This window comes from Equus quagga, chromosome 13, assembly GCF_021613505.1.
Source record: "Equus quagga isolate Etosha38 chromosome 13, UCLA_HA_Equagga_1.0, whole genome shotgun sequence".
Lineage (NCBI taxonomy): Eukaryota > Metazoa > Chordata > Mammalia > Perissodactyla > Equidae > Equus > Equus quagga.
In genome coordinates, this window is record NC_060279.1 from 104,025,184 (window position 1) to 104,052,921 (window position 27,738).

Genomic DNA, 27,738 nt, shown 5'->3' on the forward strand with positions numbered 1-27,738 from the left:
CGGATAGTATGCGATTATTATATATTTTTAACACTGGATAGAAAGGTTGAGAGCAGTGCTGGACAGAGCTCTTTGAAGCCCTGCTCCTGGACAGAGGGTTCAGTCATTGGAGGACTGCTGTCCAAGAGAAAGCAGGTGACTTGGGACTGAAAAACAGCAAGCTCTGTTCCATTCATCAGCAATGCTTGCTAGGGGTCTTGCGTGCTGACACAGTTGACGCATTTGAATGGAATGTTTTGATGTGGCATTCAGGGCCTTCCCTCTCTGACCCTCTCTGTTTGGCTTCTTATTATTTCCCTGGACTCATCTTCTCATCCCGTCAAAAAAGTTTACCTTTAGGTTTTCTGTTCCTGCCTCCTGAACCTCTGGCCCTGCTCTGGTCCCTGCCAGGGATCCCTCCCGCACTGCCCACCTTCTTGCCTTCCCTGCTGCTCCCTTCTCTATCTGGTCCTTCCCTTTCCCAGCACTGTTCTAGATTTGTTTTACTCTTCTGGTGCCCATTCCTTGCCTCCCAGCTAGGTTGTTAGTACCTCCATCTTGGGGGCAGAGGTGTTGGTGCTCGGCCAGCGTCTTGCCTGAGGAGCAGAAGGAGTGTCCCTTCCCAGCTTTAATCTGACCATATCTCGTCCTGTTTGTCGTGTATTTTTTGGCCCAGGCATCTTTACTTTTACGCTCTGCCATGTAGAACCGGCTATGTCAGGAACCAGGAAGAATTTTGTTTTCTTGTGACTCTGTCCCAGCAAAATCACATTATCCACTTGTTGTGGTGCGGGCTCATAAAAGGATTATCTGGGCTCCGGTCGTAATTGAATTCAACAATTCACATCTCTGAATTGTTGCCGAGCTGTCTCTGGGGTCCAGGCAGGGATTATCCGGAGCCATTTTCCTGCTGGGATCTTTGCCCTAAGAGGATCTGCCGAGCTGAGGGGCTTCCTTTAGGCAGTCCCCAGGGGGGCCGCAGCCCAGACAGCTCCGGCCAGGCCAGGCTCAGGGAATTCTGTGTGGCTGTCTGCCATGGGGACTTTTCCTTTGGGGGAAGTGAAGTATAGAGTCTGGGCCTCTGTGGCTCATGAGATAACCCCTAATCCAGGTGTATTTATTTTACATGATGGGTGTAGTGGTTAAAGGGATGGGTGTTAGAATAAATTCTGACGTCTGTGTAACCTCGAGTTGGCCATCTGAGCCTCAGTTTCTTCATCTGTGAAAAGGGGCTAATGATCCCTATAGTTATTGTGAGCGTTAGTTATAGTTAGTTACCTATAGTTATCATGAGCATTCAAATGGGATGAGGATGTATAGAAGTTATCACAGTGCCTGGACCAATGGTGCTCTTGAATGGTGGCTGTCTTTATCATTAGCCATAAGGGGTAGAATTTATAGTGCCCTTATCCATACTGTTCTGGTGTTTCCCCAAAGAGGCATTTTGGAATATCATTAAATAGTGAAAAAGTAATTCAATTTTTCACTCATATTTTGTTCATCTGATTCTATCAAGGATGAGTTTACTTGGTAGTCATTAATAGTTGAGAATTTTCTCTTTTTAATGAAGAGAAGAGGCCTCAGGCTCAAGCTCAGAACCTTTGGCAGGCAATGGTATCTAGCAAGATTCTAAATAATGTCAAATGTTTTTATGATTTTTAATTTTAAGATTATCTTCTCTTTATGGGAAGTGATGCTGTTTTTCCATTTAAAGTAGTAATAGGGTTCTTTTTAAAATACATTTTAGAAGGGAGTAGGTGTTTAAAAGAAAAGGTCAGACGCTAGCAATAGAGCCATTGTGTACAGTTGCGCAGGTTATTCATTGCACAGGTGCCCTGCCCCAAGGGAGGGGAGGTGTTGGCAAACAGGCTGATACAGCCTATGAGCTGCTTACCAAGCCATGTGCCCTGGCACAGGACTGTGGTGCTGGGAAGATGAAGTGCCTTTTTCTAATTCTCACAAAGGCACCGTGTGGGCCAGCAGTAAGTGGTGGTACCTTGGTATGCAGTGTGGCAAAAATAGTGTAGGTGGCATGTAACTGGGAATCCTCCTGCAAGACAGGTACTCATATTCTCCATTGCACAGACTGAGATGGAGGCTCAGAGAGGTGGAATGACATGGCTAGAACTCTAATTCCTTTTCTGTGCCCATTTTTCATACAGGCACACCTCAGATGTTGCAGGTTCAGTGCCAAACCACTGTAATAAAGCAAATATCCCAATAAAGCAAGTCACATGAACTTTTTGGTTTTCTAGTGCAGATAAAAATTATGTTTACACTATACTGTGGTCTATTTAGTATTCGATAGCATTATGTCTAAAAACACAATGTACATACCTTAATAAATAATACTTTATTGCTAAAAAAAATGCTGTCCGAGCCTTCAGAGAGTCATAACTCAGTAAAACCACACTGATGTGTGGTAAGGGGAGCAGGGGCAATGGAGGCCCCATTCACAACAGGAGCAAATCTATACAGAATATATAAATAATATCTAATAAAAGTTGTATATGATCTGTGATATTTATGGAAAAAATTTAATTGGAGGACATAGAAGAAGACATCCATGGAAAGACGTACCATATTCATGGATGATTAGATTCATTATTATAAAGATGTTGACTCTCCAGTCCATAAATTTAGTGCAGTTTCAATAAAAATCTCAACAGGATTTTTCATGGAATTAATAAGCTGATTCTAATTCATGTGACATTGTAAAGAATTAGGAATAACCAGACAGTTTTCGAGAACAAGGAAGGAGGCCTTTTTCTGTGAGTTAGCAAGGCTTATTATGAAGATATAGTCATGGAAAATAATATGGTCTAGCCCTGCTCTCCGGTATAATAGCCACTAGTCTCATGTGGCTATTAAGCACTTGAAATATGGCTAGTATGAATTGAGAAGTGCTGTGAATGTAAAATACACACCAGATTTTGAAGACCTGGTAGGAGTAAAAAAGAATGTAAGATATGTCAGTAGTAATTTTTAAATAGTGATCACATGTTGAAAATATAATACTTTGGATATATTAGGATAAATAAAATATATTATTAAAATTAATCTCACCTGTTTCTTTTTTAATGCGGCTACTAGAAAACTTAAAATCACATATGTAATTATGCATAATGTATATGTAATTACATTTGTCACAGATATCTGTTAGATGGCACTGGTCTAGACCATTGAAACAGAGTAGAGCCCAGAAACAGGCCAAACATATGGAAACTTGGAGTATGACCCGGGGAGCACTGTCAGCCTGTGTGAAGGGATAGACATTCAGAAGATGATGATGGGACGGTTGGCTTATGCTGTGGACTGAATGTTTGTGTCCCCCCTAGAATTCTTATGTGGAGGCTCTAATCCTTCCCTGTAATGATATTTAGAGGTGGGGCTTTGGGATCTAATTGGGGTTCGATTAGGTCATGAGGAGGGGGGCCCTCGTGATGGAATTCATGCCCTTATAAAAAGAGGAAGAGGCTGGAGAACTCTCTCTCTGCCACGTGAGGATACAGCGAGAACATGGCTGTCTACTGCCCAGGAAGTGGGCCCTCACCAAGAACCACATCTGTTGGCATCTTGATCTTGGACTTGCCCGCCTCCAGAGCTATGGGAAATAAGTGTTGTTTAAGCCGCCCACTCTGTGGTATTTTGTTATAGCCGCCTGAACAGGCTAAGACAGCTTACCATGTGGAACAAAATTGGGTGCTCAGTTTGTTGTATATATAAAAATAAAGAGGAATCAGAGACCGAAAATGAAAAACTTGAAGATTCTTACAAATTATAGGGACTATTTTTATGGCCTTGGAGTTGGAAAGGATGTGGTTTTAGGTAGCTCCCTTTGCTGCATACCAAACCAGTCCAAATCTTATGGCTTGAAACTGCCGCAATTTATTATTTCCTAGTATTCTGTGGGCTGGCAGGGTGGTTCTTCTGCTAGTGTCACCTGAACTCACTCACGTGGCTGCATTCAGCGGGCGGGGTGACTGTGCTCATTGGAGCGCCTGGGCCTCTCTCTTTCCCTGTGGTCTTTCATCCCGGGGGCTTCTTCATAGCACGGTGGTCTCAGGGTGCCACTCTCAAGAGAATCAGACCTGCAAGGCCTCTTGGGGCTGAGACTCAGAAGTCACAGAGCATCAGTTCTCTCGGTTGGTTGGTTAAAGCAAATGACAGGGCTGGCTCAGATTCAAGGGGTGGTGAATTCTGATAGTGGGAATGGTGAAGTCACTTTGCAAAGGGGCATGCCAGATAATAGGGTTTCCTAAGATCCAAAAAACATTGACCATTAAGGCAAAGATTGACAAGTTCAACTACATTAAAATCAAACATTTCTATTTCTGAAAACAGACATTTGAAAAAATGAAAAGACAAGTCACAGATTGGGAGAAGATATTTACAACATCTTTTAGTATCCAGATATGTAAAGAACTCTAAATCATAAGAAAAAGGCCAACAACTCATTAGAAAAGTGGGCAAAAGATGATAAGGTAGTTTCTGAACATAAGGAAATGATTAATTTCATTAGAGAAATGAAAAAGACAGCAAAGTACTATTTTATGCTCACAGACTGGCAGAAGTGAGATGATGTGACAGTGCTGAGGAGTGGTGGCTAGGATGTGATGTGAGGAAGGGAAATGCTCATGCGCTTTTCATGGAGGTAGAAAGTGGTCCAGCGTTGTCAGCATCCAGTGACGGTGCAGATGGATGCTCCTTAGTGCCTCTCTTAGGGACATCCCTAGATAACGTGCTCAATGAACACGGAAGGGTACAGGACTGTTCATTCCAGCATTGTTTGTAACGCTGAAGATGTGGGAGCAACTTAAACGTGGGATATTAGATGAATAAATTGTGTCATGTTCACTTAGTACACTGCACAGTAGACATTAGAGAATGAATGAGAGCTGTATGGATCAGTATGGATAGAACTTGAAAACATGTTGATTGAAAAGGGTATGCTCCAGAGCCAGTCCTGATGGCCTAATGGTTAAAGTTTGGCACGCTCTGCCTGGACAGCCCAGGTTCAGGTCCCAGGCACAGAACCACACCACTCGTCTGTGAGTAGCCATGCTGTGGCTGTGGCTCATGTAGAAGAACTAGAAGGACTTACAACTAGAATATACAACTATGTACTGGGCTCTGGGGATGGGGGCAAAAAAAAAGAGGAAGATTGGCAACAGATGTTAGCTCAGGGTGAATATTTCCCTGCAGAAAAAAAAAAATTTCTTAAAAAAAAAAAGGAAAAGGCTATGTCCCAGAATACTTATATTGTGGTACCATTTAGGTACATTTTCATGCCTGTAAATCAATATTTTATGTTATTTATGAGGACGTTAGTGTTAAAGGACTAGAAACATAGGCAAGACGGATGTACAGCAACTTCAGGAGAGTGGTTGCCTCTGAAGGGAGGAGAGGATGGGGTCGGGGGCGCACAGGGGGATTCCAGTCTACTCTACTCTATTTCCTACAGAAAATCTGAGGCAAAGGTGGCAAAGTGTTAAGATTTGTTAATTCTGGGCGGTGGGTTTGCATAATTAACTCTCTACTTTTCTGTATGCTTAAAATATTTCATTAAAAATATGTGCATATCTTTAAAAGGTCATAATTTTGGCCCTGTAGGTTCTTCTAAAAGTAGCCATTTTTACTGTTGCAATGACTTGGAGTTCAAGAAGATTTTCTGCACATGATTTGTACATTGAATCAGAAAAAGGACGTCTTGGAATTGGTGGGTTATCTTCGGTAATTCCTGATGGAGTGTTCAGTCTGTAGAGTAGAGTAATACGAGTCGGGGATGCTTTTTAGAAATTGCCAGATCAAGACCTTTATGTGTTATATAAATGCGAAAGTGGTCATTTACTGCTTTTTCCTCCCTTGTCCCAGGAGATTCACTTTGTCCCATCTGAAGTCCATATGGCTCTGTATGATGAAGATCTCATGAAAAATCCTTTCTATCTGGCTCTTCAGAAGTGGCGTCCTGACTTGTGCAGCAAGGTGGCCCAAATCCATGGCATTGTAAGTACATGGATCCCGAGGGTTGTCCTTCTCCTTTAGGCATGGACCGAGCGGTGCTGACGAGGCTGGAAGTATGGTGGACTTCAGAGCAGAATAAGTTCAGAGGGAGTCAGTGTCAGACTGTTCAGTGTAAGAAGCCTCAGACACGCTCTGTATGTGGATGAGCGGAGGGACCACCGTGAGCTGCTTCCTCCAGGAAGCCTCCTGGGACCGCCCTGGCCCAGGGTGTAATCCTTTCTCTGACCTCTCAGCCCTGTTGACACTGGTCTCACAGTATTCACCTCTGTTTCTTCTGTTTCCATGTTGACGGTGAGGGCTTCTTGAGGCAAAAATCATCTTCCTCCTTAGGGCCTCACGAGCCGTCGTCTGTGAGGTGGGTGCTCACTCCCGGAGAATAAGGGAACGTCGGAGCACGTTTGTATGTTGCTTTCAAAGCCATTTCCTAAAGGGGAAGAGCTGTGGTGAAAGAACTTATGTAATAGAGGCCACAACCTCAAGAGCCCACAGGGGCAGCCGGGGAACAGGAATGAGAGAAGCATGTGAGAGAGACGGTGGCCTGGCGCTGGGTACCTGCTGCCTGGAGGGAGGGCAGGCCCCGCCTGGCAGGTCTTTCCAGGTCCCAGTGGGTAATGTTGGTAGGCATCTTACTTGCACAGCACCACAAGACACAGTGTGCTGGGCGCCTCTGTGCCGTCCGCCTCTGGCTTCTGCTTGAGGAGTCCTCTGTCTTCCTTTTGTGTCTTGTCCTCTTCTCACGCTGTGTCCCCGCTTCTCTTACCGAATGGTGTGACTTTACTCAGCGAAGTCTGGTGGCCGAGGATTTGAGCCAAAGGAGAAGTCAGCTCACGTTGTTAGCTTCAGGTTCTCAGCTGCCTCTGGAAACTGGAACTGGCTTTCACCTCACCCAGTCCATCCCTCTGCCATCAGGAGCCTGGTTTCTTAAAGTCCCTTCCAATTTTTATGATTGGCTTTGTGATTCATATATTTTTCCCAGAATTTTTTTTCTTTTTGAGGAAGGTTAGCCTTGAGCTAACATCTGCTGCCAATCCTTTTCTTTTTGCTGAGGAAGCGCGGCCCTGAGCTAACATCCGTGCCCATCTTCCTCTACTTTATACGTGGGACAGGACGCCTACTACAGCATGGCTTGCCAAACGATGCCATGTCCGCACCTGGGATCTGAACCAGCGAACCCTGGGCCACCGAAGCAGAATGTGTGCAGCTAACCACTGCGCCACCGGGCTGGCCCCTCCCAGAATTTTTTTTTTACTTTGGATTTTAGAAGTCATAAAGTTCATTATGAAAAAATTAGAAAGTACAGCTGTTTCCAAAGAAGAAAAGGAAAATCTCGTAAAGCTCACCAAAGACATTCATTGTCAGTGATTCACTTCACACGGTTACTAAATGTGACCCCAGGCAGGGCACTGTCTGATGCTGGGGATTCAGCAAAGAATATGAATATACATCTCCGTCTTTACCCTCACGGAGCTGACATTCTAGTGGGAGAGGTGATCGCACTCTGGGTGAATGTGTAATGTTAAGTGTCACAGAGAAAAAGAATAGGATGCACACGGTCATGTTAACTGGCGGGCCTGACCTGATTTGAGAAATATGTCCTTGCCATCTTTGTTCTGTGATGTTTTTTGAATACCATCTAGGTAGGAATGTGTTGTCATATGTCACCTTCTCTTGCTTTTTGAAAATGCCGCACTGTGGAGTGAGTTCTGTCACTTCTCGGGGAGCTCCGTGGGGCCTGTCTGTCTTGCTCACCACTGTTGCCAGTCCTTTCCACGGCTCCTATCACCCAGTGGGTGCTTTTCCAGCTGCGAGTAGCAGAGTCCCACTCGAGCTCACGTTAGCGGAAGGGGAAGTTTGAGAAAGAACTGTGGCAGCGTGGTCACCTTCCTTTCGGGTACACCGAGGAATGGGAGGTTCTTCTTAAACTGTCCATCCCGAGCTCCCAGTGGTACCCTAGGCCCCTTACTCAGCCCCTGCTGAGATCCGCAGGAGCCACGAGGAGCTGCTTGGGGCCCACATTCAGCAGCCCTGAATTTCTGGCCTTGCTCGGGCTTGTTCGGTGGACTCTGAATCAGCGAGGCCAACTTCTCTGCAGAAGTCAGCAGCGAGAAGGAGCTGGTTGTGCTGTCCTCTCAGCCCGGTCAGATGTCGCTGGCTGGCTCCTGCCCCCTGTTGGCCGTGTGACGGGAGCACTGCCTCATTCCTGTCTGATCCGTAGTAGTGTTGGTTGAATGATAGAGTATTCTACTGCTTCTAGAAGAGCTCTTATCCTTTCTGCTACCTCTATGGGATCCTTGTGGCCTCAGCAGGTAGATGCCAAATTTCTTTCCATGGGCCTTGGACGCTGGGCCACGTTTGGCCGCCCTTGAATCTGCCTTGGGGATGAGAGTCCTTTATTGGGCTGTAAAAATGTGAAATCACCACTTTTAAACATGTGTGTCCCCCAGAGTTAACGGCCTCTCAGATCTCTGCCTGCACGCCAAGCTTGTGGGCTACCTTGTCCTCGCGTGATGGTGTGTGTGGCAGCTGAGGGTACAGCTTGACTGCTGCCCCACCTCCTCCTGAGTCTCCCTGCCTTCCCAAGCCCTCCTTTGATGGGGATGCCTCTGCGTCTGGCCAGGTGCCTCCAGCCGTCACCTGCTCTCTGACTGGCAGTGGAAGCTCGTTCCCCATGTTCCCCGGATTCCAATCCCAGAGGCCCGTGACGCCCACGCACTGCTTCTCATAGTCGCGCTCTGTTCTTCCAACTGTCTGGCTAATTAGGCACTGTGGCTTCTCAGAGCAGGCTGGGCAGGCCTGCTGCATCCCTGGGGCTCTTGTCCATGGGGCGTCGGGGGAAAGTCCTCCAGGTTTCCCAGGGGGAGATTAAATTTGGTCCTTTCATTGCGGTCCTTTAATTATGGGGTATGCAGGCTTTTGAGGGCTAGCCTGGGAATCTAGCAGCATGTCTTCCAAGTTCCAAAGAACTGACTTTCCAGTAAAATACCCGGACAGCCCCACTAAGGGCATGGAGGGCCATATTCCAGTTCTCAGGATTCATTCAGGATGGATCCATCCAACAAACATTCACTGAGCGTCTCCTGTGTGCCAGGCCCTGTGCTGGGCTCCAGGGTTACACGGATGAGTGGGGAACACGGCGTGCCTTCAGGGAACTCCAGAAGCAGGCTGTTTGCAGGACAGAGGAATGTGTGTGAGGACAGAAGTCATCACAGGCTCCGGAGGAATGCCTAACCCAGCCTAGGGAGGAGTCAGGAGGGCACCCTGGAGTAGGTGGCACGGATGCTGATTCCTGCTTTTATTCTACTGTCTTGTCTTTAATTACCGTTATTTTAAAAATTCTTCACAAAAGGGCTAGAATAAAAAGTTGTATTGTTAATCTTTGCAATAAGTAGGTCCCCACCTTAGGGTCTACTTGTTAATTGTAAACTATGTGTATCCCACATAGGCTGTTGAAACTTCATGATGTCTACTCCAGACCTTGTCTGAAGCGCTCTCTTGGAGCCCCTGGGCACGTGACCCCAGCTCCCAGGGCAGCTTCAGAGCTGCTCTGCCCCCTCCTCCTGTCCCGCCTCCTCCTCTGCCCGAGCAGGACTCTGGTGGAGACGGATGGAGCCGGAGAGAGCCAGCCACTGGCTTCTGCTTGCGGTGAAATGCTCTGGCCAGCATGGCCTGCCTGAAAACTGGGGGTCCTTGAAGTTGGAGGGCTCCCTCTCTGCTCAGCGAATGTTGACTGTGCACCTCCTGTATGCTGAGTGATGTGTTCGGTAATGGGGATGCAGTGCAGCAGGAGCAGGTCTTGCTTTGTTCGAGTTAGGGAGGTGGAGAAGGAGCATGCTTCCAGGTAAACACTGCAGTCACACTTGGGGTGGAGGTCTCCGAAGTTCCCTTCCTCTTGTGGGGCTGTATGACTCCTCCATCCATAAAGCGGCAGTGGGGCCATCTCGTGGCCTCTCTGAGTTTGGGCATTAGACGTCCCCTAGGTCCGTTCGTGCCAGTCCCTTGCCTGTGGCCACTCTCAGGTGACAGCACCCTCTTTCTCTCTGTGCTCCATGCTGCCGTTAGTCCTCCTGGGAGCCCTGAGGCTAGTACCTGAGGGCCTTCATTTTCCTTCTTTATTTTAAGTTTTGCTTTTATTAAAATTTTAAAATTATTACGTTTAATTTCAAACATAAAAAAGTAGGAATAGTATAATGAGCCCCATGCACCCATCACCCAGCTTCAACTGTGCTCAGTTCAATGGCCAGTCACGTCTCATTTCTACCCCTTCCTGCCCTCCATCCTCAGCCACTGGATTATTTTGAAACAAATCCCAGAAATTTATATAAGGTTGTCATACGATTTCATCTCTAAATATTTAGGAGTGGGTTTTTTCTGTTTTTTTTTAACTGAGGAAGATTCCCCCTGAGCTAACGTGTGTGCTGACCTTCCTCTGTTTTGCATGTGGGCAGCTGCCACAGCATGGCTGACGAGTGGTGTAAGGAGTGTATTTTTAAACGATAAGGACTCTCTTAAAAAATGTAACAACAATCTCATTATCACAGCTAAAAAATTCCTCAATAATTCTTCAGTTTTGTCAAATATCTAGTCACTGTTCCAATTTCCCGAGTCATCTGATAATTTATTTGTTGGTTTGTTTCACAGTTGGTCTGTTCAAATAGGGTCCAGAGGAGATCCACACAGTGTACTGGGTTGAGAAGTCTTTTAAGTCTCTTTTCCTCCCCACTTTACTGAGCTGCACCGTGGCTCATGGCCTGCCTGTGCTGAGTGTGGGGACTTTGGTCAGCCTCGACGTGTGTGAACCTGTGAGACCATCCCCGCAGCCTTAGGTTTCCTTTGGCTCTGTCTCCCCTTCTGCATTTTCTTCCTTTCCTATCCGTGTCATTGATCCCGGTGCTCCTGCCTTCGGGCTTCTGCCAGGTGCAGCCCTGTGGTGTTTCGCATGGTCCCCTGTGGTGTTTCCTGAGATCAGGAGTCGAGTCCAGATCTTGGCCGGATCCAGTCTTGATTGGGGAGGAGCAAGGCCGCTTCACAGCCAGGCTTGTGTTCTCCCAGCCGCAGGGCCTCCCTTCCCTGCAGTGAGGACTTGGCTTGTCCCTCCGTGGGGAGAGAGGCCGTGCAGCTCTTTCTGCCCTGCCTGAGGAAGCTCATGCCAGCTGCTGCTCTCGAAGGCCCAGAGTTTCACGCAGTCTTTGCAGAGGAACTCCAGCGGGCGTGGGGCTGTGCTTCCACCGTGGCTCCAGGAGGCAGCAGGACGGCGCAGTGGTCAGGAAGGTGGCAGGAGTTCACTGGCTGTGTGACCCTGGACAAGTTACTTCACTCCCTTGAGCCTCGGTTTCCTTGTCTGTATGGTGGGGACAGTGTGGAAGCCATTTGCTTTGTGCTGGGCTGCTTAGGAGATGGGGCTGTGAGGGACTTGGCCGCCGTGGTCATCTTCCTGCCAGGTGCGCTCGAGTCTGGGAGATTCCTCTTAGACATGAGTCCCTGAACCGAGCGCGGGTCTGCACGTGGTTGCCAGGGCAGAAGGTGGCATGAGAGTCCGTCTCCCACCACCACTGCATTGAGCTGGGAAGCTGGTGCCTGGTCAGCGTGGCGGCCATGCCTGGACCAAAATTCACGTTTCAGATGGAGCCTGCTCCAGTGAGAGAGGCTGGCACCTGAGAGATCCTGGTGAGGGTGGCAGCCTGCAGTAGGAGACTTGTTCCTGTGGCTGGTATTACAGACTGTGATCACAGGTAGCCTAAAACAACAACAGGAAAATGTGGGGAGGAAACTGTCTTCAAAGTGCAGGGTTGTCATTCAGGTGGTGGGGTCACGTGTGACTTTTTAGTTTTACTTCTCCGTACTTTCCAAACTATTCCTGTGTCATCTGGAATCGTTCCTGAGCCCTTGAGAATAGACCGGGGCTCCTGGGGTTAGTGGCGGGGGCCCAGCAGGTGTGGGAACGAGCCCGCCCCTCTGCAGCTCTGAGACGGAGGAGGCCGTGTGCCGCCTCCCTCTGCCGGGGTGGAGACCGGCAGCTTCCATCACAACCACGACAGATTAACTCAGCTGGCCCCAGCTGCTGCCATTGTGGTGAGTGACCCCAGGCATTCTCTCTGCTGGCGGGTCCCCACAGTAGTTCCAGCTGGGGCATCTTTGGATACATCCTGTTGTGGACGATACATCTCTCTAGCATTCACCCCACTTCTTCTTTTCCAGGTGTTGGTACCCTGCAAAGGAAGCCTGTCCAGCAGTGTTCAGTCTGCGTGTCAGTTCGAGTCCTATGTTCTGAGACCGGTGGAAGAGCACTTCCAGACCTTAAATGGAAAGGTATTCCTTTCTCTGGGGGTCGCCCAGGCTCACTCCCTCCGAGGATGGGGGCGGGGAGAGAATCCGCTTCTGAGCCTCGCCTGGCTGTGTTCAGTGATGGCTTTGACAGTCAGCAGCCCTGTGGGAGGGGCTGGAGGGCCCCTGGGTCTGAGGAGAGAGGAGATGGAGGTGGTGAGCAGGGCCCTGGCTGTGGCCTCGGAGGGTGCAGAGTGGCTGGGCCCCCTCCTCAGCCACGGGCTTCTGCGGGAGCGGGGTGTCGCACAGCAGCTCCTCACCGAGGCCTGTCGGGGTGGGCTGGTTCATCCCAGTGCCCTTGGGAGCTCGCCGGTTTCTTGGCCACACAGTGGACATCAGGGATGAATTTTTCGTTTTTTAAAAACTTTTTGCTTTGAAACAATCTCAAACCTGCAGAAAGTTTCAGTAAAGGACAGAGAACTCTCGTATACCATCCCCGTGGATTGGTCAGCTGTTAGCATTTTGGCCACGTTTGTCTTCTCTTTCTCTCTGAGGGAGAGTATCCGCACACGCACGCACGTGCACACGCACACGTTATTATGACTTTCTCTGAACATTTTTCAGAAGGAATAAGACTAAGTTGCAGACAGCATGTCCCTTTACTCCAAAACAGTGTGTATTTCGTACGTGACTGCAGCACGGTGATCACACTCAGAAAATTTTGCAATGATAGAACGCTGTTCTCCGACATACTGTCCTTAGACAAATTATGCTCATTATACTAATAATATCCTTTGATAGCAAAGAACCCCTTTTTTCTTTTTAGACCCAGAATCATGCAGCGCCTTCAGGTGCTGGTCTTTCTAGCTTCCTTCAGTCTGGAGCAGTCCTCGGTGTGTCTGGTCTTCTGTGACACTGATGCCTTTGCTTTGCCCTGTTGCCTCCCCCTCAGGGTGGGGTCTCAGTTCCCTCGTGGTGCATCGTAGGTGTGCATTTTGGGCAGGAAGGCCTCGGAAGGGTGTTTTACTTTCTTGGTGCCTCGGGTCAGGAGGCACACGGTGTGCGTCTGTGTCATCGTCGATGTCAGCTTTGGGCTTGCGTTTTCTCATCATTTGAGTGGAAGCAGATGGGTTCTGAGAGCGGGAGGTCCCCTTCCCAGTCGGGACTGGCCATGGTCCCCAGCCTACCCCAGTCAGGGGAGGGGCCACGCTGCCTTCTCCTAGGGTGGGTGCTGCACTTGGCCCCTCTGACCTAGCCCCTGGGGCTTGTGGGCACTGAGGCACCGTGGAGGGGCAGGGCACGGGGTTGCCAGGCCACCAGCTGGGGGGCAGCAGCCCCGTGGCTCACGAGGCGTGCCCTGATTTTCCTGCCAGGGAACTGCTCACCACAGGTGCCCATCACTTGTTAGTTTACGCGTTCTCTCGGGGTCCCCACATGCATGAAGAGAGCAGAGGGGTCAGGCTTACCACGCTGGCCTGCCCTGGGCCCCGCGGCGCGGAGCTCGCCTCGGGGAGCAGAGCCGCCCCGCCTTCTCCTTCCCCGGGAGGTACGGGTGTTCTTCTCTAAGGAGCAGCTTGATGCCTTTCTGCTGCCACTTTTCAGAAGGATCAGGGTGCTGTGTAGCCACAGCTACGGGGGGAGCAGAGACGAAAGAAAGCATTTTAGTCTCAAAAAAGCAACAGGGAGTGTGCGTGTCCCTGCAGACCACGCTGGAGCTGCAGTGGCCACTCGGACGACGTGCCGGTTGGGAGCCAGGCTGAGGGGTCAGCGGTCACCAGCGGCCGCTGGTGCAGTGATGCTCTCTTGTTCCAGGATGTCTTTATACAAGGAAACAGGATTAAATTAGGAGCTGGTTTCGCCTGTCTTCTCTCAGTGCCCATTCTCTTTGAAGAAACTTTCTACAATGAAAAAGAAGAAAGTTTCAGCATACTGTGTATAGCTCATCCTTTGGAAAAGAGAGAGAGCTCAGGTATTCTGGGAGAAAACCCCTTTCTCCTGTTTTGGAGAAATGTGTTTGTTGAACTTCCTCCTGACATAGCTGTTATAAACATCCCATAATATGTTTAAGAACCCACTAGAATCCTGTGTAACTGTTTACAATAATTCCTCATAGAACTTAAAAAGTCTCCTTTATGTTAGCTCAGGGCGAATCTTTCCCAGCAAAAAAAAAAAAAAAAAAAAAGAATGTGGGGATTTTAAAAAGGAGAAAAGAAAAAAAGAAGTTGTCTTGAGCTAAGGAGATGTGGTTTGGGGCTGCTGCGTATGGTTGCACAGGTTGGGTATTACACAATTCCAGGAGACATCATTCACATAGACCTCAATGTACGTGTCGCCCCCGGAGTTGTGCGAAGTGGCAGCCCTGGCTCTGTCTCTGAGCCTCAGCTTTAGGGCTAGCTCTTACAGCAGGAGTACCCACTCAGCCCCACTGTTGTGCCTCTCTGAGATCTCATTATTTTTAATGAATAATAATTCTTCACTTGTTCCAGGAAATTGATATAACAATCGATGTGCCAAATGCACTCTGAGGCTCTTATTGTCCACAATCAAGGCTTCTTCACCAGAGCCTCATGAGTCATACCAAAGGTCCCAAATAGTCCAGGTTTGTCCTAGGAAAGGGCTTCAAGAGGACTTAGCTCTCTGGGCCCTGGGTTGTCCTGTAACTGGGCTGCTCCTGGGCAATATCTTGAAATCAGGTCATCCCTGTCCTCCCCTGGAAGATGGGGCCCCAGACCCTAGGGGAGCAGGGCAAAGCATGTGGCATTTCCCCCGTTAGGAAACAGTGATGGCATTAGCCGGCCTGACCCTCTGTCTCTTTTTCAGAGGAGCCTTCAACACCCTCAGATTCCTTCTCTCTGAAAACCATCGAAGATGTGAGAGAGTTTTTGGGAAGACACTCGGAGAGATTTGACAGGAACATCACCTCTTTCCAGCGAACATTCAGGGAGTGTGAAAGGAAGAGCCTCCGTCATCACATAGTCAGTAGCTGTGTCCTGCTTTGCCAGGCGTGCCCTTCTCAGGCCCATTCACAGCTCTGGGATCCCTCAGTTGACTCTGAAACTTTGCTGCCTCCACTGTTGAAAGTTTTGTTTGAATATTTCTTTTAACTCTAAAAGTAGTGCCAGCCACTGTAGAAAACTTGAAAATCATGCAGAAGTGTAAAAATGAATATTGCTATCATCTATGTTAACCCCACGGGGAATTTTTTACTACTCTTAATGCATATACACCTAAAAAAAAGTTGAGAAAAATCACATAATTGTCACTGGGAAGTACCTCGTGTGAATGCTCTCCTCGCTCTGGCTGCCTTACACGTTCTGGGTTGGGGGTGGCGGCCGCGGGTGACAAGAGTGACCCGTCTCTCTGCTCTGTTGTGCAGGACTCGGTGAACGCTCTCTACACCAAATGCCTCCAGCAGCTGCTGAGGGACTCCCACCTGGTGAGCTGCAGGGCTTTCGAAAGAGAGGGTGACGGTTTGCCGTGTGCAAATCTCAGCTCTTTAACAGTACTTTCTGTGTCCTCCAGAAAGTGCTCGCCAAGCAGGAGGCCCAGATGACGCTGATGAAGCAGGCGGTGGAGGTAGGCGGCCAGGGCGGCGTGGGGAGAGAAGGCGGCCGGGCCGGGGGTCTCCTTGTCGGCCCCACCCTGAGCTGGGCCCGTTGATTCCACAGGTGTACGTCCAGCATGATATTTATGATCTGATCTTTAAATACGTCGGGACCATGGAGGCCAGCGAGGTAGGTTCTAAATCATCATCATCATCCGGGGGAAGCCTTGTTCTATTCTGAGCTTTTGAAGAAATTTGAAACTTCATTAAAATCTCTTGTTAGGATGCTGCCTTTAACAAAATCACGAGAAGCCTTCAAGACCTTCAGCAGAAAGATATTGGTGTGAAGCCTGAGTTCAGGTGAGGGTTTGAGCTGTGGCAGCTCAGGGTCCTGAGGCTGGGGTGCCGTCTCTGCTGGAAGCAGCAGTGGCAGCACGCTGGGTTGACTTGGTTCTTACTGAGGACCCGAGATAAAGGGCTGAATTGGCAGCTGACTGTAGGCGTCACCTCCTCCGCCTGTCTGCCAGCATGCTGGCTGCGTGGGAGCGAAAGGGGGTGAGGTTTTGTAGGACTGGTCTCCAGGTGGGCACGTGATCGCCCAGGTGGGTCCTGCATGCAGACATCTCTCCTCACCTGCCCGTCTGAGGGAACCCTGCCATGGAGGCACCTCCTTTGAATTACTTTAAGTTTCATGAGGATACGAAAATATCTAAAGGGTTTATGTTTAAACTTTTTTTTCCTCTCTTGGGCCGTTTTACTCTGGGGCTGAGGATGTTTGATTTTTTTCTAGTTTTCTGGGGCAGCCATGTCACCTGGCAGCCTGAATGGGACATTTAGAGCAGCTGTGTTTTGCCACTGACTTGAGTCAGATTCCTTCTGAGTTTCTGTTTTTGTTTTTCATTACCTGTGGTTTGTAAATCTGAGGTTTAGTGTTAGATCAAGGAAGAAGGGCCCTCACACTGGGGTCTTGTCACTTTCCCACTGATTTTACAGCTTCAACATACCTCGTGCAAAGAGGGAGCTGGCTCAGCTGAACAAGTGCACCTCCCCACAACAGAAGCTGGTTTGTTTGCGAAAGGTCGTGCAGCTCATTACGCAGTCTCCTAGTCACAGAGGTTTGTGCTCGGGGAAGGGGCCTGGCAATGGGGTCGATGCATACGGCCAGATGCAAAAGTCTGTTAAGGAGCAGTGCTGTCTTAAAGGATCATACAGATGGGCTGGCGTGCAGCCGAGCATCCAGTGTGAGCCCCCGGAGTCTGCTGATGAGTGGCTGCCTAGTAATGGGGGGTGGGAGACGGGGGTTAGGCAAGACTAGGGTAAGAAAATGGTGGCAGAGAAGCAGCCACCTCAAAAATGAGCCACGCTGGTGATAGGTACATGGCAGTTCAACTATTTGTTAGACTGTTCTCCTAATTTTGTGTATGTTTAAGTTTTTCCGTTATAAAAAGTGAAACAAAACAAAATAAGCTAAGAAAAAAGTAATGAGGAGGCCGATGTATGTGTGCAGATAGAGGATGGTCCTCAAAGCGTATTAAATGAAATAAACAGAAGTGTATTTGGTACACTTTCAGCAGCATCACAGAAAGAGGGGGAGGGCTGTGCATCCACATACATGGTGGTGAGTTTGGAGACTGTCTCTGGAAAGATGCAGGAAGCGGCAGCAGTGGCCTCTGGGAAGGAAGACCTGGTGGCAGGGCTGGGAAGGATGCACATGGTTCACTCTTTTGTACTGTTTGAATTTCTAAACGTGCGCATGAATTACTTAAACAGAATTTCAAAATGAAAACAATAAAGTCAAGCTGCACGTCAGCATTAGTCTCCGTAGTGTATAAAATGGAAATGATCTCAGGAGGAGAGAAGCTCTTGGAGGTGGCTGTTGTGCACCCCTTTGCTTGTATCCACTGTCACTGACCTCCCTGAGCTCTCAGCCGTCCTGCAAGGGGCCAAGGGCTGGTCTGCTTGGAATTTCCTTCTTTTGCACATGTTCTGAGGATGCTAGGCATTCGTATTCTCCTTGAATCTGACATCTATTCAGGACACTGCAAAGGAAATTGTGCAATTGAATTTCTCCCTGATGTGTGATCTTACTGGGCTGTGGTTTTGTGGGTTGGATGGTGGTGGGGAGTTGATACGCTTGCTGGTCCATCCTCGTCTCCTGATGGCTTTGAACATGTCTCCCCTGCAGTTAACTTGGAGACCATGTGTGCTGATGATCTGCTGTCAGTCCTGTTATACCTGCTTGTGAAAACAGAGATCCCTAATTGGTAATCTTCTTTTGTTAAAATACTTTTTCAAAATGGCAGCACAGTGCTCTGGTGGTTTTAGTGTAACTCCGGGAAACTGAGCGTCTCTTATGAGTCACTTGCTCATCAGAGCAACTGTTCTTGTAATTGCCTGCTCAGCCTTCATTCCCCAGGGGGTTGGCTATCATTCCATTTATAGATGGGGAGACTGAGGCCCAAATTGCTGATATTTCTCGTTCTGAGACACACAGCTAGTCAGTGACTGAGCAGGAAGCTGAGTCCAGTTCTGTCTGGATCCAAAGCCCTTCCCTTCCCACAGGAACCCACAGTTCACTTTACGATAATCAGCTTTCTAAAAACTAGCTTATTCGAGGAAAGTAACAAGTAGTTTTACTTAGTTTCCTAAGTGCACACACTCTGTAAATAGAGAGCGAGGGGGTAGCAGTCATTGCTCCTGGAGCTGACTGACTCCAGTCACTCAAGCCACTAGCATTGTTTCTGCAGAAGTGTTCCTTGAGTAGACAACAATAAAGCTTCTTCCTCTTTTTTTTTTGGTTAGGATGGCAAATTTGAGTTATATCAAAAACTTCAGATTTTGCAGCTCAGCAAAAGATGAATTGGGATACTGCCTGACCTCAGTTGAGGCTGCAATCGAATACATTCGGCAAGGAAACCTCTCTGCTAAACCGCCCGTAAGCTCTCCTCTTCCTGCCTTGGGCTGTCTTTGGGGGTGTCCTGACAGGTTTGATAGGGTTCTGAGGTTGGGGTGGCGGGATTCTTAAATGGTCTCCCAAGAATGAGCCTCGGCCGTTTGAGGGCTGTGAGGCTTGACAACCTCTGAGCGGACTGAACACCCAGCACCCAACTAGTTGTAGAAGTTGGCGGGTTCTGATCGGGACTCAGGTGTTCGTGTCCTGTTTCCTCAGTGCTCGTTATCCTCAGAAGCACGAGGGCAGAAGGGGAGCTAGAAATGGTGAATTTGGATATCTAGGCAAGAAACGAGATTATTAATGTATGGAATTTTAGGACTCAGAACCTTAGTATTATTCTCTTGGTTGGTGAGCTTTGGCTGGGGGAGGCAATTATATTTCTATGTGAATTGTGAGAATCTTAAACCACCATTGCCTTGCTGGCCTATTTCACTATATACCAACCAGCAAGGCATGATGGTGCTCACAGAAATCACAAAGTTGAAATTAGTAAAATGAAGAGGTTTCTGTATTACAAACCAAGAGTCTTGAGGATTCAACATTCTCTTGATCTTAACTTTCTACTGATGTTAGAATCTCCCAAAGTAATGGTAAGTTAAACCATCTGGGCAAGAATGTGGGCCTGTCCCTGAATTCATTCATCCTTAACGTGTTTATGTATTTCCCAGTCTTTTCTTAGCAATGTATGCTTTATGTAATTGAAATTATGTTGTAAAGAGTATTGTATACTCTGTTTTCCCCAGAAGAATAGTTTTATGTTTTCTGATGAGAAGACTGTTATTTGCTTATAAACAATATTTGCAATATATAAAGTTGCAGTGAAGACAACGAAAGCCTCTCATAAACTCACTAGCTGGAGATGACTTTCATTAACACTTTGGAATATGTCTTTTTTCTGTGCCTCTGCAGTTTTATTTTTGACTAAACTCTGAGAACCTGCCTCACTTGTTGGCATCTAGCCTGACAGTATCGTGCTCGCTGAAGAATTTAGTTCTGCTCTGGTCTGGGGTCTGATTTGATCTCCTGTGCACAAGCTTGTGAAATTAGGGGCTGTCCATCTCATCTGAACTCTAGCTGCCTGTGACTCTTGAGGAAACTTTTCTGATTTAGACGGAAATCACTGACGTTCTGGAATGCACACGTGCATGCACCTGTCCCTCTACATGCACGTATGTCTGCAGAAGCAGAGTTGCTGCTCACTCCCTAGTTGGGGAGTAAGATTTCCTAGTTTGGATTGTCACCTGTGAGGTTCTAGGAACATGTGTTGTTCCCGTGGTGCCTGGACTGGTCCCCTTCGGGTTCTTTCCTCTGATCGGTCTGAGACTTGGCTCCCCTACTGGCTCCACCACCCTGCAGAGGAATCGCCTGGTGCTTCTTGATGGGATCAGGGTGCTGCTTGTCACCTGGAGGGAGGTGCCCGCCTCCTGAGGGTGCTCTGTCCTCTTGCTGCCCCGAGACTTTACCACGGCCATCCTGCTTGCTTACTTTCTGTGGCATGGAGGCAGGAAGGCCAGCAATTGAAGGCCTTTGGCTGATGTGTAGGGAGGTGGCTGACCAAACAGTATCAGTCGGCTTCCCACCCCCACTTTTACTTCTGAAAATATTCCAAGTGGGATTCGGGGAGTGTTTGAGGGGCTTCCCTTCTGAAGCCGGCAGGGGACCCTGGGAGAGTCTGCCCCTCCTGGCTCCAGCTTTGCCGGCTCCTGGTCTTTCTCACTCACTGGGTCTCTGATGAGGCCTGTTGCCTCTTTCCCAGGTGGGTCTGAGCTCATGTGCTGTCTCTTCTGGTAGCTCACTCTTACCCGAAGACTCAGGCCTGAACACTTGCCTCTCTTCGTCACTGCCCTGCAAATAGTCACCCGGCCTTGAGGACAGAGCCCCAAGTGCCCCTAAATGATCACTATGTCTTTGACGTTTCTCGGACCCTACAAAGCAGGTTGTTGGAAGATTATATGGCGTAGAGTGGCTGGGAGCAGAAGTGGCTCTGATTCTGGGAGTTGGTGCTTGTTCGCCAAGTTCACCCTCTTAGGGCAGCTGGTGGGAGGGGCTCTGCTGACAGCGGACCCCGGAAACGGTCCCCCCCGAGGTGCTGTGGGCTCTCCCTTTAGCTGGACCTCTCAGTCAGAACTTAGAGGCTGTAAACATATCCCACTGTTTGTCAGGGTTTGGTGAGTTCTTCCAGAAGCTGCTGGCTGGAAAAGAGCCTCTTTACCTCCCACCAAGCCTCTCTTTGAGGAGGTTAATTTGTCATTAGACACTTGAATGGCACGTGCTCAAGTGAGCATTGAAGTGTCTTACTAGAAATTACCTCATAAAGGGAGGATGCATTTTTAGTTTTTTGTATGTGGGTGAACATTATCTGTAATATGAAGACCTGAATGTATTAGTTGGGGTGGACCGCAGTATCTTATTGGCCTTTGGGCCAGTGGTCATGTTGTCTGCTGTTTAACAAGGATTCCATGAAGCAAGACCCGGCACTCTCCTGCTGGCTGACACAGGGAGGTGCAGGCCAGCCTGTCAGGCGGTTTTCCTCTCTGGAGGCCCAGCTCAAATGGCAGGGGCCAGGGCTGTGCAGGCTTCACGACAGAGGTCTGAGAGGAGGAGGCCGGGATGGTGCTGGTTTCCATCTGGAGTAGGATGGTGTGAGCGTGTTACGTTCCACACTTAGAGGTGACACCCTCCCTCACACACACACACACACGCACACACAGCCCGTGTGCTACCACTCTCCGCGGGCCCCACTGGAAGCCCTGCTCCCAGCCTGATGTGCGCCAGCTCTCTGGTTCGGTGAGGGGACGAGGCCCCGCTGACTCTGTTCTGAGGGAAACGGCCGAGATTGTTCCTGGGTCGTCTGTTCTCAAGGGTCTGCGCTGGCATCTCATGATGGTGATTAAACAGCTTGTTGGGCTTTTCCTGCAGGAGGCTGAGGGGTTTGGTGACAGACTGTTCCTTAAGCAGAGAATGAGCCTGCTGTCTCAGATGACTTCCACTCCCACTGACTGCCTGTTTAAGGTAAGACACCACGCAGTCCTGTGGGCACAGAGGTGTGACAAGCCCTCATCTCTCCACGTGCCTGCAGCCGCGGCAGCCTCAGGGCGCTCTGCGTGGTCAAACACTGCCGTGCGTTTATGCTCTGTCGGAGCGGGCGGCGGGAGTGCTGAGGCTGACGGCCGGGGTCAGCACATCGGCCTGTCTCCCCCAGTCTGTGCTGCGCTGGAGCCACGCTGGACGGCATCCGGAGGGTGCAGGCTGTCCACCTGTTCTTCAGGGCTGGCTCAAGGGCACCTCACTGGTAGCCCTGGCAGAGCTGATGCTGCTCCTGGGCTCCTGGAGCCCGTGTCACAAATGTTTGTGAGCCCCGGGCTCGGGGCTTAGCGCCGGTGGTGGTTTGCTCACATGGCATGTGCAGGCAGCTCCCTGCTCAGACCTGACCGACCGCTGGGGGCTAGCAAGGGGCTCTAGGCAGTCAGCGAGAGCTGGGTGAGGACCTACCTCCTAGGGGAGCCTGCTGATGCTTCCAGGCTACCTGGAGCCAGAGTGGGTTCCATGGAGGACCTGGAGAGCCCCCTGGGGCCACGTGCTCTCCAGAATATCTCACTTCCTGAGGGGAGCACGTCCAGGAATCACGGGGTGAGCCCTGTGGGTTGGTTTGTCCGTGAGGTCTCCTGCTAATTGCAGCTGTTCCTTTCCCCCCAGCTGAGGCTCCCTTAGAGCACAGAGGACGGGACCAAGGCTCGTCCTAGTGAGCGTCCACATCCACACTGAGGTTCAGGATGCATTGCCCCTCGACTCCTGTTGCTTTGGAAATTTTGTGATGATGTTTTTTTAATTATGGGAATTTTCTATTATTTACAAAAATAGAAGAGCGTAGTAGAATGAGCAAACCCCTACGTAGCCATCTCCCAGTCTTGTTTCCTCTCTCCCCACCACTCCCCCATCCGCCCAGATTATTTTGAAACAAATCCCAGAGAGCAAGTCATTTCATCCCTCCATACACAGACACATGTTTCTCTAAGGACATCAAAAACTTCATGCCTTAAAAAGCAAATAATTCCTTGATGTCAGTAATGTTTTTGATGTCACTTCTTAGCACATTGCATCGGGTAACCAGAAGGAAGTGGAAAGACTTTTGAGCCAAGAAGACCAAGACAAAGATGCCGTCCAAAAGATGTGTCACCCTCTGTGCTTCTGTGACGACTGCGAGCAGCTGGTCTCCGGGTACGTGGGTCCTCGCAGAGGCTCAGCATGCCAGGAAGCGCAGACGCGGGGCCCGGGCGGGACTTGCCCACTTATCTGCCATGTGGCTTTAAATGAGGAACTTATCCTCGCTGCTTCCTCTGCTGTAAAGTGGAGACAATACCCTCTGCCTGTTTGGAGAATCAGATGGAATAAAGGTCCTAAAAATACTTGGCACCACTGGGCTGTATCCCAGCTGGGTTGGCAGACCACCTGCCCAGCCTCGGAAAGTCCTTTTAGGATGGGAGGAGTGTCACCTTCTCCCAGCAGCCTTTTGGTTTCCCCTTACCCTTGTCAGGCTACTTTGAGGTGGGATGAGGGGAGGGACCCTGGAATTAGATGCCTCCCCGCAGGAGACCAAGCTGAAGAGAGCTTGGATCACACCCTGAGCTCTGTCTTCCAGTTCCAGGACCCATGGCCAGCCTGATCGGGAAGAGGCTTTGCCATGCTGTTCCTAGGGTGCATTTTTCTGTATCTTTTTTCTCTCCTAGGAGGCTGAATGATCCCTCAGTTGTCACTCCATTCTCCAGAGATGACAGGGGTCATACACCGCTCCATGTGGCTGCCCTCTGTGGTATGTAGTCTTGGATTGGCCTCTGTGGGCTCTCAAGGCAAAGGGAGGGAGCCAAGGGTAGCCCAGCCACGGCCTGGCTGGCCGGGGGCTGTGGATTGGGGTGGTGGAAGGGGCTGCGTCATGGGTCCACCCCCCGAGGGCCTTTGTGTGCTGCGCCTGGGCTGAAAGAGCGCCTATCTGTATTTTCACTATGTGGATGTCTGACACTACCCATGGGCTGGTGGTCCAGCAAGGGACAGCTTGAATCCAAGCTATGAGCATGGTCTGAGAATTGGGGTTCTTATGGTCCTGCTTTTAAAAAATTAATTTTACTGTCTTGTAAAGTACACATTCCAAGTGGAAAACACAGATCTCTCCAGTATCACCTGCCATCTTATATCCCAGAGATGGTTTGGATTTGTGAGTGTCTGGGATTTTGGCATGCTTGTGTGTACATGTTTATAAAATATATGAGATTATTGGGATCATACTGTTCTGCACTGTGCTTTTTTCACTTGGCAACATATAAGAACATCTCGTCTTGTGAGTATTTTTAATGGTTGTGTAATATTCCATGCTATGACTTGAGGAACCGTGGAATCTTCTGTGGGCATCGAAGGCTCTTTTCCACTAACTTCTCTTGCCCAGAGGTGGACTGGAGCAGAGTCCCCTCCAAGGGCCACTCCAAAGTGTCCTGAACCTGCAGAGTCTGACTTGATGTCAGTCTGGTTCCTCAGGCAGAAAAATACTTCTGGCGTAGAGGGACTAAGAGGGTAAAATAATGTGGCTTCACATTTGGGGTTTGGAGAGCCTCTTCTCTTGCCTTCTCCATGGTGACGTCCTTCTGTTCTGCAGGGCAGGCGGCCCTCATCGACCTCCTGGTTTCCAAAGGTGCTGTGGTGAATGCCACGGACTATCACGGGGCCACTCCGCTTCATCTCGCCTGCCAGAAGGGCTATCAGAGCGTGACGGTGAGCAGGAGTGGCCCCAGCAGGGGCCCGTGTGCGTGCAGGTGCTCTCGGGCTGGGCAGAGCCGGGCTCTGCGCTCCTCTGTTCCACACGCGCTCTGCTGCGGCTGCACAGGATGGGCCACGAGTCTGGGGCACCTCCCCGTGGGTCTGCAGGACAGAGCTGGGAGGTGTGGATTTGAAATGATGACGGGGGAAGAAGGGTGGGGCTGTAGACCTGTGATCCCTGCGCATCTGTCAGGGAGGGTGAGAGTGACTGTAGCAGAGGTGAATGAGATCCAACGGGAAACAAGCGGCCTCCCCTGGGGCACCCCGGCAGCCCTTCCGGAGGAGGGGCGTGTCTGCGCTGGGTGGGTGCTCACACGCCTTCTCCTCTCCTCGCAGCTGCTGCTGTTGCACTACAAAGCCAGCCCCGAGGTGCAGGACAACAACGGCTGCACCGCTCTGCACCTGGCCTGCACCTACGGCCACGAAGACGTAAGTGGCGCTCCTCGTCTGGAAGACGCTATCTTCACCCTTTCTCGTGACACTCATTAGTTTATGTAGTGTTCTGTGTTGATAATTATTGGAACATTTGGTGTGTAATTTTTTTAATTAAAAATATTTAACATTTGGGGCCAGCCCAGTGGTGCCGTGGTTAAGTGTGCACATTCTGCTTCGGTGGCCTGGGGTTCGCTGGTTCGGATCCCGGGTGCGGACCTGCACATCGTGTGTCAAGCCATGCTGTGGCAGGCGTCCCACATATAAAGTAGAGGAAGATGGGCACAGATGTTAGCTCAGGGCCAGTCTTCCTCAGCAAAAAAGGAGGATTGGCAGCAGACATTAGCTCAGGGCTAATCTTCCTCAAAAAAAAAAAAAATTTTTAAATTTGTTACAGATGCTATGTTGAAATAACAGAAATCTAAAACTTAAATTGCCCATTATCTTATCCTGAAATTAAATCATTTTCATTTATCCCTGCTTCCATCTGGTTCTTACCTTTGTTCATATTCAATTTTTATAGTAATATCAAGGAGTCTTGTAATTTCCATCTTCACTTAATATTTACCTGTGTGTGTGTGTTATTTTTTGCTAACTCCTCTCTCCTCCCCTCTCTCCATAGTGACATCCAGGTGAATTTATACATATGCTTGAGGCTCAGTTAGTGGTTGGTGTGCAAAGACGGGACCGCAGCCTGCACATGTTTATGCAGCTTGCCTTCCTAACTTAACAGTACATCATGGAAATCCTCTAGGCCGATAAATGTAGATCTAACCCATTCTGTAGTCGCTACACAGCAATCACTTATTATGTGCGTTGTGTTAGTGTCCCCAAGAGCACCCCAGGTTCAACAGTTCACTAGGAGGACTCATGGGGCTCAGCATGTAGTTGTCCTCTGGCTCTGATTTGTTCCACAGAAGGACGCAAGGCAAAATCAGCAGAGGGAAGGTGGGGGTGAGGTCCGGAAGAAACCAGGCGCAGGCTGCCAAGGGCCCCCTCTCCCTGGGGAGTCACACAGGACAGCTCAATTCCTCCAGCAAAGAGTTGTGACAGCACATGAAGTGCTGTCTACCAGGGAAGCTCCTTAGGGACTCGGCCTGAGATTTTCACTGGAGGCTAGTCACATAAACACCCCCTGCCTAGCATGTACCCAAATTCCAGACTCTGAGAAGGAAAGCAGGTGTTCCACATAAGCCACGTTGTCGCACAAACAACTAGGTGCAGTGAGCCTGTCTGAGCAGTTAGGGGACTGCCAGCCTTGCAGGCAGGCCTCACGTGAGAGAGCGGCCTCAGGGCTGCTCTGGTGGCTCCTTCCTGCACCGGGTTCCTACATCCCAGTGTTGTTCAGCCTTTTCTTACTGATTGGCTGCTGGGTTCTTTTGAAAGAATGATGTGTCCTGATCAGGTAACCGGGACCCCTTGAGGTCTGACTCTGTCCCTGCACCGTTGCGTGGTGAGTGCAGGCTGAGGCTGTGGTGTGCGCGGGCGTCGCGGAGGCTCGGCCTGGGGGTCCATGATGGCTCTCCCACTCTCTTTGCAGTGCGTGAAGGCTTTGGTCTACTACGATGTGCAGTCGTGCAGACTCGATATCGGTAACGAGAAAGGAGACACTCCCCTGCACATAGCAGCCCGATGGGGATACCAGGGCATCATAGAGACTTTGCTACAAAACGGAGCGTCCACGGAGATCCAGAACAGGCTGAAAGAAACGCCCCTCGCGTGTGCGCTAAACTCAAAGGTAGCTTTCTTCATCTCGGAGCAGTAATGTGACTTAAAAATCAGTGTCCACCGATTAGGTCTTGGCCATGCTGGACAAACCATGCATTAGTGCCTGAGAACAGAACTTGGCCCACAGCCTCTCTGCTGCGTTTGGGCGCTGATTGTTAATGGATTTTACTTATTTATGTTATTGTCAGTTTACTAGCAGTTTTTCTTGGTGCTGTTCCAAGAGCTGCTCCCAGCCTTGTTTGTCCTGGCCTCCGAGTGCTGTTGTTTCATGAGCATTTGGAGGGGAGGGGAGGGGACAGTGGCCCTGACGGAGAAAAGCAGGGACCGGGCCTGGGGCGTGGAAGCAGTGTGTCGGGGCCCTGTTTTCCTGTCTCTTCCCTCTCGGCTCCTAAAAACCTTATTCTAATTGGCCACTTTTGAACATCATGTCGTTTCTCTTATAAGTGATGTGTTCATGAACTGCTCATCCCTTCCTGGCAGTAATTTTGGGAAACATGTAGTTCGGGGCAGCGTGTTGTGAAAGAGCTCACTTCGTGAGTGGGTAGGGATGGAGGGGCTCATGGAGACCAGTTCTTCGTGCCTCGTCTCCCAGCAGTAGCTGTGGTTGAAGGGCGCTTTCAGAGATGGTGTTGGCCAGCTGGCCAGAGGAGGCCTAGGGCCACACGCAATGGAGCCAAGGTCGTGAGACTGCTGTGTCCAGAACAGCATTGATCTGTGGCTCACACGAGCGATTCCGTCTGAACACAGCTCTCCAGCTGCCTGTCTTTCCACAGGCCCTGCCTCTGCCTCTTGATTTTTTACTGGCTCCTTTTACAGCTTCAGGCTCTTTCTTGGGAGTTCTTTCAGTTTGCTCTTCTTGTCTTCTAGCACAGTTTTCGTTGATATTTTTATAAACCACTTTATTGAGGTGTGATCAACTACAGAAAGCTGCACATAATTAACATATACAACTCAATGAGTTTGGAGGTAAGTATACACCTGTGAGACCGGCACACAATGGATGCCGTAAATG

At 49.5% G+C, this 27,738-nt stretch overlaps 1 protein-coding gene across 1 annotated transcript in view; it reads left to right on the forward strand.

Moving 5' to 3' along the window:
• Window positions 1-27,738, forward strand: part of ANKRD27 (ankyrin repeat domain 27) — a 46,585-nt gene that overhangs the window by 2,888 nt on the left and 15,959 nt on the right. Inside the window, exons 2-18 of the mRNA XM_046680352.1 lie at window positions 5,854-5,985; window positions 12,199-12,309; window positions 14,077-14,233; window positions 15,085-15,239; window positions 15,641-15,700; window positions 15,787-15,840; window positions 15,933-15,998; window positions 16,092-16,168; window positions 16,802-16,923; window positions 17,994-18,072; window positions 18,611-18,743; window positions 21,681-21,773; window positions 22,852-22,979; window positions 23,489-23,571; window positions 24,406-24,521; window positions 24,903-24,995; window positions 26,539-26,736. Of these exons, the coding sequence (XP_046536308.1) occupies window positions 5,884-5,985; window positions 12,199-12,309; window positions 14,077-14,233; window positions 15,085-15,239; window positions 15,641-15,700; window positions 15,787-15,840; window positions 15,933-15,998; window positions 16,092-16,168; window positions 16,802-16,923; window positions 17,994-18,072; window positions 18,611-18,743; window positions 21,681-21,773; window positions 22,852-22,979; window positions 23,489-23,571; window positions 24,406-24,521; window positions 24,903-24,995; window positions 26,539-26,736 (1,827 nt within the window). The 5' untranslated portion in view covers window positions 5,854-5,883. The remainder of the gene's footprint in view (window positions 1-5,853; window positions 5,986-12,198; window positions 12,310-14,076; window positions 14,234-15,084; window positions 15,240-15,640; window positions 15,701-15,786; window positions 15,841-15,932; window positions 15,999-16,091; window positions 16,169-16,801; window positions 16,924-17,993; window positions 18,073-18,610; window positions 18,744-21,680; window positions 21,774-22,851; window positions 22,980-23,488; window positions 23,572-24,405; window positions 24,522-24,902; window positions 24,996-26,538; window positions 26,737-27,738) is intronic.